This window comes from Micromys minutus (assembly GCF_963924665.1).
Source record: "Micromys minutus genome assembly, chromosome: 2".
Classification (NCBI taxonomy): Eukaryota; Metazoa; Chordata; class Mammalia; order Rodentia; family Muridae; genus Micromys; species Micromys minutus.
Window position 1 is genome coordinate 21,179,315 of NC_137971.1, and position 20,458 is coordinate 21,199,772.

The 20,458-nt window shown below is 35.0% G+C and overlaps 1 protein-coding gene across 1 annotated transcript in view; it reads right to left on the minus strand.

Moving 5' to 3' along the window:
- The window catches only part of LOC308417019 (cytochrome P450 2C29-like), a gene marked incomplete at both ends in the record, with an annotated part of 43,794 nt that extends 30,836 nt beyond the window's left edge, over positions 1-12,958 (minus strand). Inside the window, 5 exons of the mRNA XM_080912104.1 lie at positions 117-293; positions 2,206-2,366; positions 6,907-7,056; positions 7,220-7,382; positions 12,791-12,958. Of these exons, the coding sequence (XP_080768230.1) occupies positions 117-293; positions 2,206-2,366; positions 6,907-7,056; positions 7,220-7,382; positions 12,791-12,958 (819 nt within the window). The remainder of the gene's footprint in view (positions 1-116; positions 294-2,205; positions 2,367-6,906; positions 7,057-7,219; positions 7,383-12,790) is intronic.
- Positions 12,959-20,458: the final 7,500 nt, after the last annotated feature.

Consider the following 20,458-nt stretch of genomic DNA (forward strand, 5'->3'; position numbering starts at 1 on the left):
CATATACAGAAGTGTATTTCAAAGTATTATGACCTGAAATATCTCTGACAAACATTTCAATGTTCAGCAAACTATAATATGCTTGAAGAATAAAATAGTATATATTGAAATTTTACCTGCTTTTGCTTAATCAGGTAATAATCAATAAAGTCCCGAGGGTTTATAACATCCAATGATTCCTGGTGTTCTTTTATTTTCTCCATCAGGAAACTTTTTATATAATTAATATTTTTTGTTATCTTTTGATGACTTCCAGGACAATAGTCAATGAGTGAAGGGAAATGATTGCAGACCTACAATCAGACCAAGAAATTATTTTGTTAAGACATGTTGCTTTAATTTTAGTTGTGTATGTGTGTGTGTGTGTGTGTGTGTGTGTGTGTGTGTATGTGAATGTGTGTGTTTTTCTCTGTGTGACATTGTCTGATTTTTTATATCTCTGTGTGTGTATACATACCCATGCATGCATGTTATATATGTATGGCTTGCCTTTGAAGGACAGACATGTCAGATCCTCTGTAGCTAGAAATTGTTAGCCACCAAATATGGGTGCAGAAGATTGGACACAGGTCCTTTGGAATAAAACACATACAATTAACCACTGATGCATCTCTCCAATTTCTGACTTTAAGGATAATATATTCTGTATGCTGTACAATGTATTTTTGTTTTATTCAAATGCTGATTTTTCTATTCCACTCTCAGTTTCAGTGTGGCACAGCATTGCAACACATATGTTAAGAATCTCCGGTTTGAGGTTTGTGTAAACAAGGTTTAACATTTATTCGCTGACTTGTCCATGAAGGCAGAAAACCAAATAACTAGACAGTAGAAAGTATAGAACAGGACTTCCCCAGTCAGTGGATAATGAATAAAAAGATAGAGAGGATTCAGCATGAGGAAGGGACCAAGTGAGACCTGAAAGCATTATAAATCTGAAGTCCTAAGACCAAGACCAACCAAAAAATGAAAATATTTGGGATTGTCCTGGTAGGCAACCAGATTAGATTAGAGAATGAGAATAGAAAATAATGCCTAGATATTGTGGTATAACTTGGAAATTATCTTGGTCTCTCTGTGTCATTATTGGTGAACTAGCTAGGATAAGTATAAACCATCTCTGTGCTATGTTACTACATATATAGATATTAATATTCATTGTACATCTTCAAAAAATCTTTTTAAATTGACAGATGTGAAGAAATCACATATCTAACATTCATGCAATGTCTACCTAGGACTTAGACATTCAGACATTAATAAAAATTGTATCTAATATGAAAAAAATGTTTCAATTTCTGCATGGAGTAATGTATTGCTCTGTGATGGTAGAAAATATTGGTGGAAAAATTCCTCATCAATTGATTAAAGATTACGTTTCCCACATTAATTATTGCAAATATGATATGATGTAAATAATTGTCATTTACAGTTTTCTGGTGATAGCAAAAGAGAAGTGTTGAGTGACTTGATCTGAAGCCAGAAGGTACATTTAACTTTAGAAAATTAGCGTCAGAATAGAGTCAATATTCAGAAGTTTGTGGGGCTTCTAAGGGCTTTTAATACACATGTAAGACAGGTCTTACCCTTTATAGGTTTCTCAGTGATAACACAGTTATTAAGCAGAGTTCAGGAGATACCAATTTAGCTTAGGTCAACCATGTAAGGATATCTATGTTCCAGACACCATATTATCATTTCTACTTGTCACCTCATTACTAGGATTGTGACTCAAATATAAAATCACTGAAAATACTCAGGATTTCAATAGATATTTCAATACTACTAATATTTTTTAAACTATGAGAATATTCCTTCAAAAAAAACATATCCCTGCCAAGAAATATGTTGACCATTGCTTAGTAGTTTAAAGAGAACAAGCGTATTGCATAGAAAAATGTTTTGTGAGTAATTGGTCATACTTCTAGATCAAATACTGTACATTATATCAACAATTATGTGTACATCATTAGGAAGGTCAATGAATAGGGTGCTAGAAGGATTGAGCCAACCTAGCCTTTGTACTTCTGTTTAGCTATTGTCCTAACAAAGGGATTCAGCCTCCCTTGTACATACTCTTTCCATTATATATTGGTCAGAACTGAGGTATCTTTTTTATCCTTATTGCTTGGTTCATATTAAATTTAATCTGTGACCACAAAGCACCATATGTGTTCTCACAAATGGAAAATATCCTGAATTCACCTGTAACCATGCAGAGCTCAGAATCTTGACATTCTCATTTATTTTTTCCATCAAGGTAAGAAAGTCTTTATCTTTATAATCAAAACGATTCTGCAAAATAATGGAGCAGATGACATTGCATGGAGCACAGCTCAGGATGAAGGTGGGGTCACAGGGTGAGCCTGAAGATTTAGAAAACAATTAGAAAAATACAATTAAATGAAAAAAGAGACACACAAGGCTTCTGTTAAGAGGTAAATTTTTTTGGAGTTTTAAACTATATCTTGTCTACAATTTTTCTAACATTGATAAATCATTTTGATCTTAAACTTGAGGTGGTTTTCTGAGGAAAACCAAGATTTATAAATTTGTAAACATTCTACAAAATCATTGTTATCAAATTTCTATGCTGATATAAAGCTTAATATTTAGCATCACAATGATCTGTATAAGCTTACAGAATTAAACTTCATGGGGAGCATATCTATTAATCCACTTCAACAGTTTTAGCTTTGTTTTTTATTGAAAGAAAACAAAATAAAAATTATAATCATAAAATGTAATAAATTCAGGGCAGAATTATATCTCATTTTATTGCCTATGTGCTATATGATAGAAAAGTGTATATCTGGAAGTTCTGTATTTACAATCAGTAAATCAAAAGTGTAACTATTGATCCAAAGAAGGAGGAAAGGGAAACACTGCACGTAAGTTTACATGTGAGGGGGGAAATGTGATGAAAACTGTGCCTTCTTACACAGGAAGATTGTGAAATTTACCAGGGCTGTGACAACATTCATAAGATCGAACCGAGGTAAAGGTAGACCTAATTCCAGTATGGAGAGGGGAGATGGCTACAGTGTCAACAGCATACTGGCACTTCTTTGTTCTTAAGGCAGAATTATTTATTTTCCATTAAGAGTATAGCCTATGATGTCATCCATCCATATTTCAGAAGAAAGCCACACATACAAGACATTTTAATCACTATTAGAGAAGCTTCTGTTTACAGTAGATGATGACCAATATTGAGACAGCACTGAGGATAAACTGAAAAGGATAAGAGACTTCAAAATGGTTAAACCTGAATCTAACTTTTGTAATATCTCCTTCCTTGGAAGACTCAGGGACCATTGAGATCGAGGGAAGAGAAAAGTAATAAATGACTACAAGAAAACATGTGTTCTGAGCACAGCAGGACAGCTACTCATATGAACTCACAGCAAAATGGACAGGATGACCAAGACCTGTGCAAGCCAAAGTCAAAAAATAATCTAAATTGGTGGTCAAGGAATTATTTGCAATTATTAGTTTCTGGAAGTGGCATGATCAATTTCCTCTAAAAGTAAATATAGCTGCCACCCTTTATTAAATAGGTCTCTTCTTACAGCAAATGGTGATCCATCATAGAAAGCCACAATTTTTATAATGACAAAATTGGGGATACTAAGCTTCAACAAACTTATATAAATCACAACTGCATGCATATCTCAGGAAACACACAGAAGCAGAGGCAAAAAACCTGTAAGAATTAGAATATCCAGAAATATATAGTGAAAAATACTTTCTTACAAATGGCTACAAACATGATTGGGAAAATGACTGAATCATTAGATAAGCTAATGTGAGAAGATAAAATATTCACAGGCTACCCGTACACAGGGAGCTATATATGACATTGCGAATATTTATACTTTGCAAGTGAAGAGTCTATTTATTGGTTTTATACGTGGTTAATTGCCAATACCTGGATTTGACATTCACATAGTGGGTAAACTGAGACATACAGTCATTACAAATCAGTGCTTAAAGTGTCTGACCAGGAAGTTTTCAGATACCTACTGGGGCTATGCAAAGGCAGATTAGAAAAGTTACTCAGCATATTTTTTTCTGAGAAAAGAAAAGAAGCTTAATTACTGGCATTAGCACTCTGTGTGGCCAGCAAAATATCAAACAAAACAAAAGAATAACAAACAAAAAGTATGAAATCTTAACTCTTTGGTGACAGAGAGAAAGTAAAAAAAAGAGAGAATGTTCTCTCCCTCTCTCTTTGAATGGAAGAAACAAAAGCCAGAATCCACCAACCTCATAAACAAAAATATGCATGCATATATACATATACCTATACACACATGCATACAGATATAAGAAACACACATACATAATCCCTCATAGAATGATAAGAACAAAGCTCCAGCAAGCAGGCTTCAAGTGTTCCACACATACATATATAAATAAATATGCACACACACACACACACACACACACACACACTTAGAGTTATGGATGAATAAGACAATGTCCCAGCAAAACCATTGAAACACACACACATCGTTGATGGATTGGACAAATGGTGTTCCAGCCACACTATATTACACTTTGTTCTTTCTTCCACAGACAATCTTTCAACAGTATACAATTATAATGCGATTACATGTTAGTTATCTTCTAATGAATGATTATGAGGAAAAAGTATGTTTTTCCACAACTTTACAAAAAAAGAACATTAAATAGTACATGTAAAGAAGTCAAATTATTTTAAAAAGCCCACATACATTCATAAGCATGAAACTACTATAGATTAACAAAGTGGGAGGAAGCAAGAGAGTTTTCTCAGGCTGTTTTTTTACTGGCAGGCAGTAATTTGCTGTTAAAAAGAAATAAGTAATTATATTATTTATCTGTACAAGTAATCTTGTATAATTCCTAATCGCAAATCTAAACTTTATATAAAATTCAATCATATAGATCTTGATTCCTCAAAATGCACATCTATGTGTCAAAAATTCTTAATAAATCATCTCAGGAAGCTGAGGGCAAAAATGGGTATAAAGTATCAATTATCACCAGTGTAGCCTCAGTGAGAGTCACAACAGACAGCACTGCCACTATTCCTGTTTCCTGAACATAAAAGGTCCCTAGCTTAAAGAAGACTGTATCTTTCTGAACTTTATATTGTTTACTATGATTTTTACATCAGATTAAAAAACACCTCAACATAGCTTAACTAACAACTTTATTTTTCCCAACATTTTCTAAGGATGGTAGTTATTGTTGGCAATCTAAATCTCTTAAGTTCTTTTATTAGGTGGTGATAGAATCATAGTCTGCTCCAGCAGCAATGCCCAACTGAGATCAAGCACTAATATATTGATCACTTCCAAGACCCCATTTTGAGGGACAGGAAGCCCCTTTAACGTTTTCATGTAACTCTTAGATTAAGAATGCAGCAAGCAGAGAACAACCACATAAGAGCATAAAGGCCTCAGGTCACATAGTCCTCAAGGTTATGTCACACAGAGGCCTGTGAATTTATGTTAATGCCATACATGATTGGACATGAGTGAGATGACAGGAAAAAGTTGAGAATTGGAAGTGGAGGCAGGAGGCTGAGGGGTTAATCATAATGGAGGATTTAGATTCAAATGGTCGTAACGGGCAGTAGGTAAATATCCGTATTTTAAGGGTCTCTGTAGGTCATTTTTTCTCATATAGGAGGGCATCTTGTATCTTTGTCCACTGAATGTAATCTTATTGTATAAAGGTTTGTGGATTTAGAATTTAACATATAAACCTGCTTGAAAAGCTAACAGTTTTGAAGTCATGTGTGTGTCAGGCAGTGGGGGAAAGAAAAAAGCAGGTGCAAGGCGTTTGTATTCACCCACGACAGTGGCAACTGGGTGGGCAAAGTGAACCACCTGGGAAGGGAATAGGGTAGAAAGTTCGGCCTGCAGACCATGTGAGAGAGTCCATGCACTCAGTTCCATACTCTAGTGGTTTTCACAGAGTGGATAAAAGGTTAAGCCAATTCTTTTTAATATTTACTGCAGCAGTAAATATTAAAAAAGCTGTGGTAACTGGTGGGCTGCATTCCAAAAGTTCCAAAGCCATTGGTCCTTCCTCCAACATTGGCCCTTGGCAGAGATAATCTGCCATGAAATCATATATAATAAATCTGACAAGAAAGACCTGCTCAAGAGGACGTGTATGTGAGCATGAAAATACATGTACACAATAATAAAAAAAAAGAGGCTGTCAACTATAGAATAAGAGAGGCATGAGATTGGAAAAAGGAGACAACTGGAAAGGAATGAAAAGAAATGGATGAAGTATATAATTCTATTTCAGTTAAAAATATGTTTAAAGCAAGTACAAAAATTTAAAAGCACTAATGAAAATTCGGCTAATATACATTTATGTTATCAGAAACTGGATTTGATGAACATAAAGTTGGGTAGATAGGAGAGTAGGAGAGATTACAATCAACACATATACAAGATTTCCAAAGCTGTAATAATTTTCAAATAAAAAATATGCATTTTATATCATGCTATAACAGACAAAATAATGAATATTCCATATTCTCTGTTATAAAATGGTAAGCATGAACTACCTCATTGATACCCAGAAATATAAATATGAATGCAGAAAACTATAGTGCCCCATAATGTAGGAAAACATATGTAGTTAAAGAAAATGGAAACAAATATCCACAGTCATCTTCATCAGTAGCAAGTATTCTCTGGTGAAATGATCCACAAGAGGATACTACGTTTGTGCTAATGAGAATGCATTATTTCACAACTAACAGCAAAAAGTTAACATGAAACCTATATTACTATTTATGATTAAAAATAATGAAAATGTTTTAGATAGAACATTCTCACCATGACTTCAGCATGTACATCTAAATTAAGATGCAAATGTATGACTTGTATTTACCGTTGGTTTTCCTCAGCTCCTCCACAAGGCACTGTGCTTCCTCTTGAACACGGTCCTCAATATTTCTTTTCCCCACACCCAAATTCCGCAGAGTTGCAAGTAAGAACCGCCGTGTTTCTTTCCATCTGCTTCCATTGCTAAAAACAATGCCTAAGTAATGGAGAAGATACTAGACATAGGTGTTAGGAACATGTGAAATATAACACCATAGAGAGGACACACTGTACCTAATAGCAATGCCTATCTATTTCTTTCAATCATATATCACCATAAACACTATGCAACACACACACGAATACATGCACTTACTTACCAAGACCTTTATAAATTTTGTCAGCTACTGGAAAGCTACCCCGACCAGCAAACTCCTCACCATAATCAATCAGAGCTTCCTTTACTGCTTCATACCCATGCAATACGACAGTGGGTTGTGAGCCCAAATACAGCGTGAACACAGGGCCATAGGCTTTTGAGAACTGGAAACAGGAAAGAAAATAAAAATGATAGCAAACATATATAACCTTAATCTACATAGTGTAAACCTTATTAACACTGATATTATCTCTGTATTTTAATATTCTTAAAATTAAGTTCAAATAAGTTAATGGCAAATAAGTTCAAATAGTTCTAATGCCTATTTATATAACATTACAGAGATTATTGGTAATGCCTGCAGTGAACCATAAATGGTTCAGAGTTTAGGCAGTTGTTACACAAAGATCACAATGAATTTTTATAAGGAGACATTCAGGAGGACAAGAAACACCACTGCTCCCCCTGGTAACATTTGTTGTAACATTCTTAGTGTTTTCCCACTCAAACTACAATCATCCTGCTCAATCACCTCACTTTGTCCAAGTTCCTAACTTGAGCAGAAATGCACCAATCAATCATAGGCTACCTACATCGATTGAAAACCAGCCAATAACTAATGAATTGCTAGCCTCTCACATGACCAAAGAAATGCACCTAATATAAAATGAAAAGAGCCCCAGTCCCAAAAGATCAGACATAATATGTAGTCAATGATAATTGGATAGTAGCCCTAAGAAGCTCTGAATACCTCATAAACAACTCACCAGCAATATGAAGCTCTAGAAAAACAAAGACCAAAACAGAAAGCCTTAATCCTTCTTAGAAAAAAATAAGTGTATAGTACCCTTTCAGAATATGTTACTCCTGGACCTTAAATCACTAATAATACAAGAGCTAAAAATATATAGCCTTGTGGCAATTTTTGGTATTCAAAAATCATTATGTTTAATCTATACACACCAAGAAAACTGTTTCCATGTTACGCTCTGTTCTACTTGTACTTTGTGCTTATGATAACTAGTAGATTTCAATGCATACTATCAAACTTTTAAAAGAATTAAGTACTGAAAAAATCTATTCATATGGTGTTATGCCAAAATGCCTTTAAAAATCTGTACATGTATCTTTCTTTTTAAAATAAAGTTGAAAGACAAAAAAAATTTAAAATGATAAAAAAAGCCTAACTAGGCTTTGTGAAACCCTGCTTCACAAAGAGACCATGAGTAAATATAAATAAATAAACATTATTGAAAACACAAAAAAGTGTAAAAGGCCCTAGTAACTTAAGTCTCTTTATCTCCTTCTGCTATCAGCAAGAATTGCCAGAAGCCATCAGCCTCTAGCCCTAGAGAGAAAGAGAGAGTTAAATTGCCAGTTCCAAGTCCCGTAAAATATTTTCACTGGAATCATAAAACAAAAATTTCCCAACCTAAGGGAAGAAATCTATAAACTAAAAGAAGCAAAGAGAATATCAGTTTGATTGGAAGAGAAAAAAAATAAGTTGGAAAAAAATTATCCTTCTGAACATTCACCAATAGAAGCAGCTAAAATCAGAGCCTTACCAGTTACAATTATGTCTCCTAAGAAGCTGTACTTCTCAGCCAAGGGTAGTATTATGGACACAGAGATGTTGCTGGAGGTGTTTGACCCCATCCGTTTGGTGAGTGTGTGTGTGTGCCTGCATACCTGCACACATATTAGAAAGTATGTACATGCAGTTACTTCTATTTTTGACAACAGGTTTAACAGAAAAACACTACACTTAAAATTATTTCTTCCACAGTCACCAAGAAGAGATGTTCAAAGAATGCTAAATCCATTTAGTACATGTGCTTGGTCTAGACTACGTCAGAAACATGCCATTTATTAATGTATAAGACAGAAAAATCATATTGCTATCAAACCCAGTCTTATGTTAAAATCATTTTATATTGAAATATTTATTATATGTAATATAATGCACATATATATGCACACACATATGTGTGTTTCTTTGTGTGTGTTTGCACACCCAAGTGCATGCATGAACACACAAATCTGCATGTCACAGTATGTGTGTGAGTGTGTGTAAACAACTTTCAAGAGTGAGTCACCTTCTAATTTGGGTTGCTAGGGATCGAATTCATGTCATCTGCAGTCTCCAGGATGTAATGGTAGCAGCTGAGCCATCTTGATTGACATTGAAATTTCTGTCAGAATTTCTCATCACACTTGTCTCTCATCATGGCATCATCCTTCTAATTAATTCTCAGACATATAATTAAAGCCCAGAGCATTTTTGACTATTATGGTAACATGCAACCATGGTGATTGCCAGTTGTGATTTACATGCTACTAAAGCTGTTTTACTATTACAGTCATAAAAAATAAATGAGTATGTGTTCAGAACTAGAGCAATCCATGATCATAGTTCAGAAAAAATTGTATTATGAAAATAGGCATACTACCAAAGACAATCTAGATATCCAAAGCAACTTCAATTTAAAATCTCAATGCTAGAGCCAGAAAAATACTGAGTCGGGTGCTATTAACCAACTATTAGACTGAGAATGGGGTCCGCAATGGATGAGTCAGATTAAAGACTGAAAGAGCTGAATGGAAAATTGGAAAAACAGATAGTGTTTGAAATGTAACTATGAAAAATATCCAATAAAAATTGTTAAAAGAAAAATCTCAATGCTGTGTGTGTTCCTTTATGACTCAGCTACATCACTCAGGATTATATTTTATAGTTCCATCCATTTCCTAGTTGTTTCATGAAGTCATTGTTTTTAAAAGCTGAGTAGTTTTCCATTGTGTAAATGTACCACATTTTCTGTCTCCATCCCTCTGCTGAGGAACATATGGGTTATTTCCAGCCTCTGGCTATTATAACTACGGCTTCTATGAACATAATGGAGACTCAGTCAATGTTCAATATTGGAACATCTTTTGGTATATTACCAGGACTAGTATAACTGGGTCCTTAGGTAGACCTATGCCCAATTTTCTGAAGAATCACCAGAATGATATCCAGAGTGGTTGTACCAGCTTGCAATTGCACCAGCAATGGAGGAGTGTTCTCTTTATCAACATCCTTGCCAGCATCTGTTACCACCTGAGTTTTTGATCTTAGCCATTCTGACTAGTGTGAGGTACCATCTCAGGGTCTTATTGATATGCATTTCCCTGATGGCTAATGATGTTGAACATATTTAAAGTGTTTCTCAGCCATACCAGATTCCTCAATTGAGAATTTCATGTTTAGTTCTGTGCCCTATTTTTAGTAAGTTTATTTGGTTCTCTAGAGTCTAACTTTATGGTTTTTGGGGTTTTTTTTTTTTAACAACGTTATTTTACAAAACAAAGATAAATGTACAGATTTTAAGCATATTTTGCATAAAATTATACAATACATTTTTGTCAGTACTTTTTTTCAGATTTCTAACTTTTTTAATCCATTGAATATTTTGGATATTAGAACATACATAGGAAGTATTCAGTGGTAAGTGGATATTAGAAAAAAATCTCAGAAAACTTATGAGATAACTTACAGACCATAAGAAGGTCAAAAAAAGAAAAAAAAAACATAATGTGTGTGCATAAGTCCTACCTAGAAGAGAGAACAAAATACTCACAGAAGGTTGAGGGTTGGAGGGACTTAGGGAGAGGAGAGAAGGGGAAGAGAAAAATTAGGGGTAGGATTAGGTGTGGGACGAGATAAGGGAGAAGTACAGAGAGACATAAATTTGAACAGAGTTGCATAACAGTAAATGGGAAATTGGGAACTGGAAATAGCCACCAGTAAGTCACAGAGAACCCAGTGAGGACAATATTTCCTGAAATACTCAACAGAGGGGAGAGAAAATATGTAGAGGCCATATCTAGAGGTTAGGCAATGTTCCAGGATGAAGGATGTTGCCACCCACGTCTCTAAAAATTTTTGCTCAGAATAACTCCTACTTAAAGGAAGTACAGGAACAAAGAGTGGAGCAGAGATTTAGCAAAGGCTGTCGAGAGACTGTCCCACCTTGGAATCCATCCCATATACAGACTCCAAACCCAGGCACTTACTGGTGGCAAGAAGTGCATGCTGATGGGAGCTTAATATGAATGTTTGCTGGGAGGCTCTGCCAGAGCCTCAATAATATAGTTGTGAATGCTTTCAGTGAAACATTATATTGAGCATGGGACATCAATGAAGGAGTTAGGGTAAGGACTGAAGAAGATGAAAAAATTTGTATCACAATAGGAAGGAAAAAAATATCAACCAATCAGACACCCCTCAGAGCTCCTAGGGATTAAACCACAAACCAAAGAATACAAATGGACAGAACCATGGCTCCAGCTCCATATTAAACAGAGGATGACCTTGTCTGGCATCAGTGGGTAAGGGTCCTGTGAAGGCTTGATGATGCAGTATAGAGGAATGCTACGGTGATGGGGCAGGACGGATTGGGATGGTTGGGATAACACACTCATGTAAGCAAGGGGTAGAGGGTTGGAATGTTGAGAAATTGCAGGGAAAACCAGAGAGGGGGATAACATTTGATATGTAAATAAACAAAATAACCAATATTTTTTAAAATTCCTGATGCTACTTTAAATGGATAATATAATCTTAATAACATTATGGACATGAAAAAGAGCTAGTTAGCTAAAACAATCTTGACCAAGACTCTACTTTTTTGTTGGTGTAATAAACAACTACAAAAAAAGCAACTATAGATAAACAATGCTGCAACTGTGGTCCTTGGAGGCCAGGCTCCACCTAGACCTGGTAACAGAGGGTGTAAGTTCATCCATGTGGTAAATGATCAGGGTTCTCACATCAACAACACCATTCTCAGTAAGGTTTTCTATATTAGTGACAGAAATTTATGATAATAATTTTATAATTTCTTTACTGTGTTAATTACACTTCACAAATAAGATGCTTTCATTTGAGTTTCTAAAAAAAAGAATAGAAGAAATCATTCTGGGAAAATCTCGGCACCTAGTAAAATAAAAACTCCCAGGAATCTGTGAGGGTGATAACAGCCCACACTGCCCACATTAAGGGCTATAGAACCTGAAATGGCCACCTGTTAAGACCAGGAAAGACTTCCAGTGGAGGGGCAGAGACATCTTCAAATCAGAGTTTCTCATGCCTACAAGGTGTGCATGTTGAGCTTCATACCTCAAAAGAGAGCCCTCCCCTGACACTACTAATGATCTTCTGCTATAATTACAGATAGGAGACTAGCATAACTGTCATCTGATGGGATTTAATAAGCTGCTTGTGGAAACATATGGAAGTTCACAGCAAAACATTAGGAAGAGCTAATAAGAAGCTTCAGTCAGGATGTGAGTTACTAAATTAATTAATGCAATAAATGGAATAACATAAATTTCTACAACATGAAATCTTGCTTGTTACTCAATTCATGACAAACCCCAGCTGTAAAGGGCACAAGATATGCAACTTGGCAAGAGGTATAACCTTATGGTTATCTGTAACTTTAATGATTCCATTAATACATTTTCATTTAAAGCAACTACCATTTTATCTTTGCAATGAAGGTACTAGAAAAGCACAAAGTATACTTACATTGGATAAGGATTGGCTGATATTCTTCATATCTATCTGGAGGAAATTACCAATAATTGGGAGAGGAGTGGGGCCAGGAGGGAGCTTCCCTCTCCCAGAGCTCTGTCTCATTAGAGAGAGGAGAATGAGAAAAAAGAGAGAAAGCACCAGGAATGTGACCAGATCCATGGAGCCTCTTCTAACAGATACAGTTGTGATCAGGCAGCACAGAGCTTTTATACCACTGAAGCAGCATGCTCCTCTTTGAGCAACATTAACTACTCAATTAGGAAATTGGTGATGTCACTCTCTCCAGTAAACTTTGACCATTTGATAGAGCTAAAAATAAGGTGTTTTAACTCTTCATCTTCACAGGGTGCCCATTTAATTTCTGTTAAACAGTACAGATTGTTGTCCAAGTACTGGTAATAAAAGCAAACAAACATGTGAGTCTTCAAAATTAATAGATTATTTTTGAGATTCAAAAAAACTCCTCAACCATAAAATACAAGGTTGTAGCCTGGTAATCATATTTGAATTATGTCATATATAACATGAATATTTGTATACTCTATGAAATATTTTTTTAAAAGGTCATATTCTATAACATAGGTAAGCCTCAAACTGACAGTTCTTCTTCAACATTGTCTCAATGCTAGAAATATGATTTTGCACGACAATGATCATGCATTCATTGAAATATTTATTATCTGTGTTAAACAGTCTTACATATCTTGTTCAATAATGTATGCTTTATAGGTTCTCTCGCCCAATATAAAACAAAGGAAATAAAGTATACATATCAGGCACACATTTCCCTCAACCATGAAAGCCCATTATTCTTTTTCTAAAGGTGGTGAAACAAAAAGACCTGTCAGTGTCTCACTGCTCATAGCTGGAAGAAGTTAAAATTCACTGTGACTCTCTACTGAGCATGCTTACTACTCTGATTTTACTATAGATTCTTAAGGAAAGTGTTAGAGTTATCCATCTTCACTAATGCAGATGTGAAAATGGCTAAGCACAATTTTGTACAGAGAAAATAACAATAATTGATACTAGCTAAATCTCCCCAAATAGCAGCACCAACTGTATGCTTAGTGTTCAAGTGCCTGAGACTAAGGGGAGATATTTCTATCTTAAACTACAGCTCTTGCCTTTTCTGCCCTTCTCTGCACAGAAGCATTCATAACAATTGTATCCACAATTGAATGACTATGTACTATATTGATGATAAGCACTATCACTAAGTGTAAACATGAACCTCTAGTTAATAATTATATTATCAATTTAACTTTGTTGTCAAGGAAGTTTGCTTGTTCTCTGATGTTCTGAACTTCAGTTTTCTAATGTCATGGTTAGGCTCATTATTTACAGCAGAAAAAGAAGTGATTTATTGTTTCTATATCATAGTGCTCTAACTCCCTGGAGAAATGACTTTAACAGTTAAGAGCACTGGCTCCTCTTCCAGAACATACATGATGTCTGGAATTCTAATGTCCTCTTCTGGTGCATAGATACATGCTGTCAAAACATTCATAGAGAAAAATAAATTAATAAAATAAAATAAAATAAAAACACTGGATGTAAAAAAAAAGAAAAAAATTTCAGAGCATGTGGCTTATTTCATTGTATGAGTTAACAAGAAGTGTGTATGAGTGATGCCACTTTATATTCAATAATGTTCCAGCCAATTGCAAAAAAACACACAGCCACCAAAAATCGGATAGTAATGTTCAATAGTTCTCTTATTTGTAGTAGCCAGAGGTGTTGAGATCATCATGAGACAAAAGACTACTGAATCAACTCATTTGGCCTCATAGAGGCTCATATAAACTGAAGCCACAATTACAGATGCTGCATGAGTCTGCATTAGGTCCTCTGCACATATGATGTGGTTGTTTAGATTAGTGTTTTCTGGAGGACTCCTAACAGTGGGAGTCTTTGTGTATCTGCATTTTTTTTTCTGTCTTTGGACCTTTATTTTTCTTCTTGGTTACCAAGTCTAAATTTTATATGAGAGTTTGTGCCTAGTCTTATCATTTCTTCTTATGCAATATTTGATTCATATCCCTGGGAGGCCTGCTATTCTCTGTAGGGAAGTGGAGAAGCAATGGATCTAGGGGAGAAGAGTGTTCATAGAGGCATTGGAACAAGTGGAATGGGGAAAGGCTGCAGTCAGAATGTATTGCAATAGAAATAAAATAAACAAAAAGAAAAATTATTAAAAAGCTTTTTGTTGTTTTTTACGTCAAACCTTAGCACGACCCCCAATCTACATGTCTATTCCTCCTGAGACTTGTCTTCACTGTGTTTCTATAGAGTGCCTCTGGTTATGGTCACTGTTCATATGTTTCAAATACAAATACTGCAAGTGACTATAGTTAACACTCATTAAAAGTGTGACCATGTTCTTTCACATTCTCTTTTGTGTTAGGGAAGGGGAATACAGTGTGTGCATGACTAGGCCAGAAGTAAAACTTGAGTGCTATGGTTAGATAATGTGTAGTTGGTTAAAAAATGGATGAGTGAAGAAAAAACTTGTTAAAACAAGATAAAGAAGTGCATATTTTCATCTAACATATGGTATTAAGGGACTTATCATTAAAAATACTTGTCAGTTGAATGTGTTTGATCATACCTGTGTTCAAAGAACCAGGAAGATTATTAATTTTTCATAAAGATAATAAAGCTAAGAAATGGATCTCTGTCTCCAGTTAGCATAAATATTTCACATATACATCCAATATCCATCGCTAATGCTCTACATTTGGGAGGGGGTTCCCTGGGGTCACGGCAGGACATAATGGCATATATACAATGTTTTCACCATCCCATGGTGATCTGGAAATGTCTCAACAGAAAGAAATGTTCAGGCACTTTTCTTTTGAATATTTTTGTGACAATTTGAGGAAGTTAGACATCTTTACTAAGAATGTTGCTTTATGTTTTTTTCAAAATGTGATGTCTGAAAGATCAAGATATGAACTTCTTTCCAACATCCCTATTCACCTGTGCTATGTGATGATCTCTCAAAAGTTAGTACAAATACATTACTATGAATTATTAATTCACAATATACCTTTTGATAACCCACGCAGTTGATTTTGAGTAGAAATCCATAGTGAGACTGAGGAAAGGCCATTCAGAGACAGCCCTTGCTATGGATCCAACCCACATACAGACACTAAATGAAAGAAAAGAGATGTCCAAGTCATGGCCAATGATGCATATATAAAAAAGAAATGAGATGTCATAGGTTTTGGCACCAATGTTACGAAAAAGATGAACAGAGAGGGAGGAGATAAGCTCCATGGAAATGTGCTGAGGCATGGCAGCAAAGCAGATGCCTCTGTTGGACCCACACTGGGAATCCCTCCCCCCTTATGGTCTGCCACAGAACTTGTATAGTATAAAATAGTCTATTTAGAGCATGTGAAGGAGAGTTAAGATTGTAAGAAGATAGCCCTGTGGCAAATTTTGGTATTAAAAATAATTATGTCTAATCTATACAAACCAAAATAAAACCTTTAACTATTTTCATGTTACATTTTGTTTTACATGTACTTTATGCTTATAACTAATACCATCTCAATGCATACTATCAAACCTGTACATATATCTCTCTCTCTTTTAAATAAAATTGTAAGAAAAAGACAAAAAAGAGGATAATAGATGCAAAGAGAAAAAAAAGAGAATAATAGAGAAGCAGATGCTGGCCATGAGCATATGGAGAAACATGGGAGAAGGAAATTGGGAGAGGAGGGACAAAGGGAGTAAGACCAAGTGGGCAAGAGAAGAGAGGGCAAGAGAGAGAGAAAGGGGCAAGCAGACCCTTTTATAGTGTCAGGTAACTGGAGTGGAGCATACCTGGCTATTGCCAGGAAACTGTGGGGTGGTGTTCACAGAATCCCAACACCAAACCCAGACATGGATGTAGATGCTAAAATGTGCTTGCTGAAGAAGCCTGATATAGCTGTCTCCTGAGAACCTGACAAATACAAATGTAGATACACCAGCCAAACATTGCACTGAGCATGAAAACCTCAAATGGAGGAATTAGGAAGAGGACTGAAGGAGCCAAAGGGGTTTGCAACACCATAGAAAGGATAACAATATCAACCAAGTAGATCTCCAAAGCTTTGAGGGACTAAACCACCAACCAAAGAGTATACATGGAGGGACTCATGGCTCCAGCTGCAAATGTAGAGAGGATGGCATTATTTGGTATGAAGGGGAAGAGAGGCCTTTGGGACTGTGGTGGCTCAATGTCCCAGTGTAGGGAAATACCAGGGCTCTGTGGTGGATGTGGGTGGGTATGTGGAGTAACATCCTCATTACAGTAGAGGAGGGGGATATCATAGGAGGGTTGAAGAAGGGAAACTACGAAAGGGGATAACATTTGATTTATAAATAATCAACATATCCAATAATAAAAAGAGAAATTCACAGTGAGAACCTCAAATTCATTCTATCATTACTTCAAGCTTCACACCACATGGCAATCTCCTACGAGAAGAGTTTTTTATTCTGGGGCTTCATGATACAAGTCACAGATTTAAAGTCAATTTGAATACCATCAATTATATAAGTTCTATTATTTGCTATAAATATCTATAGATATTTTCTTTTAATAAGACATGAGTTATTCAGAGCATTTTCATAACAAACACTACATCCAATAAAAACATATCTTTAAAGTTCAACCTCACTTGGTGAATGATGTAATAACCTTTAGCAAAAAAAATGTGGAAAATGGCAATAAAATAAAGTTAGGAGGTCGTATGCACAAGTTCTGCATTTTGCAAAGATTATTATAATATGCAAAGTCCCAAAAGTTCTTTGATTCACAATAGGAATCACTTGTAACTTAGTTTCTGAAGAAAACAAAAAATGTACTTTTATGGATTTTTAACTTTATAATTATTGATTATAATACTGTTTTGGCCAGTTCTGAAGATATATGCAAGATAACATTATACAGACTATATAGGCTATATTTAGGAATAAGTGTATGAAATATACATAAGTACATGTAGTAACAATAAAAAGAAGTATATGGGAGGATTTTCAAAACTGCATACTCTGTGTATATTTCTTCCCATTTTTATTTTAATGTTGTTTGCAACCATTATTATTATTATTATTATTATTATTATTATTATTATTATTATTATTATTATTATTTGCTAAAGGTCTCTGGTAAAGCACATATCACATCATCCACCAAGTTAGACAAAGAAGAATATATTATAATCACAAATAATAATGTACTTATAGTCTTAAATTAAAAAAAAATAAAAAAGAGTTTAATTTGTGTTTCATTGCAAGGTGCCAGAGGAGCACAAAGCATACTTACACATGCATTGGTCATGAATTGGGTGACTTTACCTACATCAAGCCAGAATAAACTGCCAATACTTGGAATTTGGGTAGAGTCAGGAGGAAGCTTTCCTCTCCCAGAACACTGTCTCCAGAATGAGGAGAATGAGACAAGAGAGTGTGAAAACTAGGAATATGACCACCTCCGTTGAGTTCTTCCTTACTCATACAGCTATGGTCAGGCAGCCTGAAGCTTTTATCATGTTGCTACAGAATTAATATTGTGTTACAATTGACTAAAAATCTAGCTGCTGTTTTACATCTGTCTTTAATATGGTCCTTATCCTAGTGATAAAGACAAAAACAAGATGTTCTTCATGCCTAAAGAAAGTATCATAATATAGCTCAAACTATCTACTCATCGGCTTTACATTCCCAAGGTTAAAAGTCTAAGTATGAGAAACAATACCCAAGTTTAAATGTATATATTTGTTACCTTAAACATTGACCCATGCATAAGAGTATCTTTATAAGAATTTAACAGATTATGACAAATACAACAAAGTAAATAAAGTGTGTTTAGTGTTAGTCAGACATCTTGAATTTAAGATGATGTATTATCTTGTCCTTAACAACTATAAAACACAAGACATGTAAAATTAAAACTTTTGTGATTTGTTCTAATGGTGAAAAGACAAACAGAAGAACTGTCAGTATCACACGGTTCATAGAAAAAGAAGTTGAATTCAATGTGATTTTTTATGACCAGAGTTATTCACAGAGGTTTTATTACAATTTATTTATTATTGAAAATATATTTTTGTTTAAAACTATACATCCAGGCCACTACTCCCTACACTATTTACAGCTCCTCTCACCTCTCTTCTTTCCTAGATTTACTCCCCCTATGTTTTCATTTCTGAAAAGGTGCAGGCCTCCAAGTTATGACAGCCATATTGGACAAATGAAGATATAGTATGACAAGGCAAGAGCCCTCAAGTTGAGGCTGAAAGAGCAACACAATAGGGGAGAAATGTTCAAGATCAAGCAAAAAGCCACTTTGTGTTGGGAGTTCCACAAATCACAAAACTAACAGCTATCTGATTACTTAAGAAAAGTATTGTGATTGTCCCCTTTATATCACTTTAGGAGTGATTGAGAAGAAAGTACTTGAGGAAGTACAAGCCCTTGAATATATTGTCTGCTCCCAAAAAATGTATATTCTGTACGTTTTTATTCTTATCTAACTTATAGATACTATTACTGTGGTAAAATATTATAACCAAAAGCAAATTGGGGAGGAAAAACTTTAATTGGTTTAAAACTCCACACCATGATTCCTCATGGAGAGAAGTCAAAACAGGAACTCAAGCAGAGCAGGATTCAAAAAGCAGAAGCTGATGCAGAAGTCATAGAGGGATGTCACATACTGGTTTGTTTCCCATGGCTTGGTCATTCTGCTTTCTCCTAAAATCCAAGATCACCATCACACTGATGGCCCAACCCATCATGGGCTTGACACTGCACAATAAATTACTTATTAAGAATATGTCTAAAGCCAGATTTTAGGAAGGCATTTCTCAATTAAAGTTTCCTCTTTGCAAAACACACTCTACCTTGTTTCAAGTTGACATAAACGTCATCATCATAATTCTGTAATTACTAAGGAAAAAGGAGGTTGAATAAACAGCAGTTTCTGTGGCTTTAGTAAATCATAGGTTATTGCGGATATTAGAAAGCATAGTATAATATAACCAGACTCTTTAGAATGAAATGTGAGGACATAGATCTTATAAAGATTCAAATATTAATAGAATTAATTAAATTATTCTAATTATAAAGACAAAGCTCGAACATAGACTTGATTTGTATAGATGGTCTCATAGGTGTTGTAATTGACTAACCTGATATTGCTAAGCTCTCTAACCCCAGAAAATTGTCTTTAGGACTATGTTATAAAATATTTAATGAATCATATTACAGAATTTCTGGGGTTTTCTTAAAATGCTCATATCATTATTTATTCTGATTCTCTTTAATTTCTTTGTCTAAGCCAAAATTTTTCCCACTGGGGACTAAAATCTGAGCCTTGGATATTCTGTCTTTCCACTAGGCAGACAGACACTATAAGTAGTGGAGCCAGGATTTGAGTCCTTATCCCTTTGTCCTCCATATGGACACTCAGTTCTATTGCATTCCCCAGCTTTGACTTACTGTGTACTTTAATTCAATATAGACCTCAACCCTGTTCAAAACAAACATGAGTTTAATTAATAATTACATCAACATTCATGACATAGAGGCCAGAAAGGTTTGATTTTCATTATCTTTCGAAACTAGTTAATGATTAGATCATCATTTTCTGAG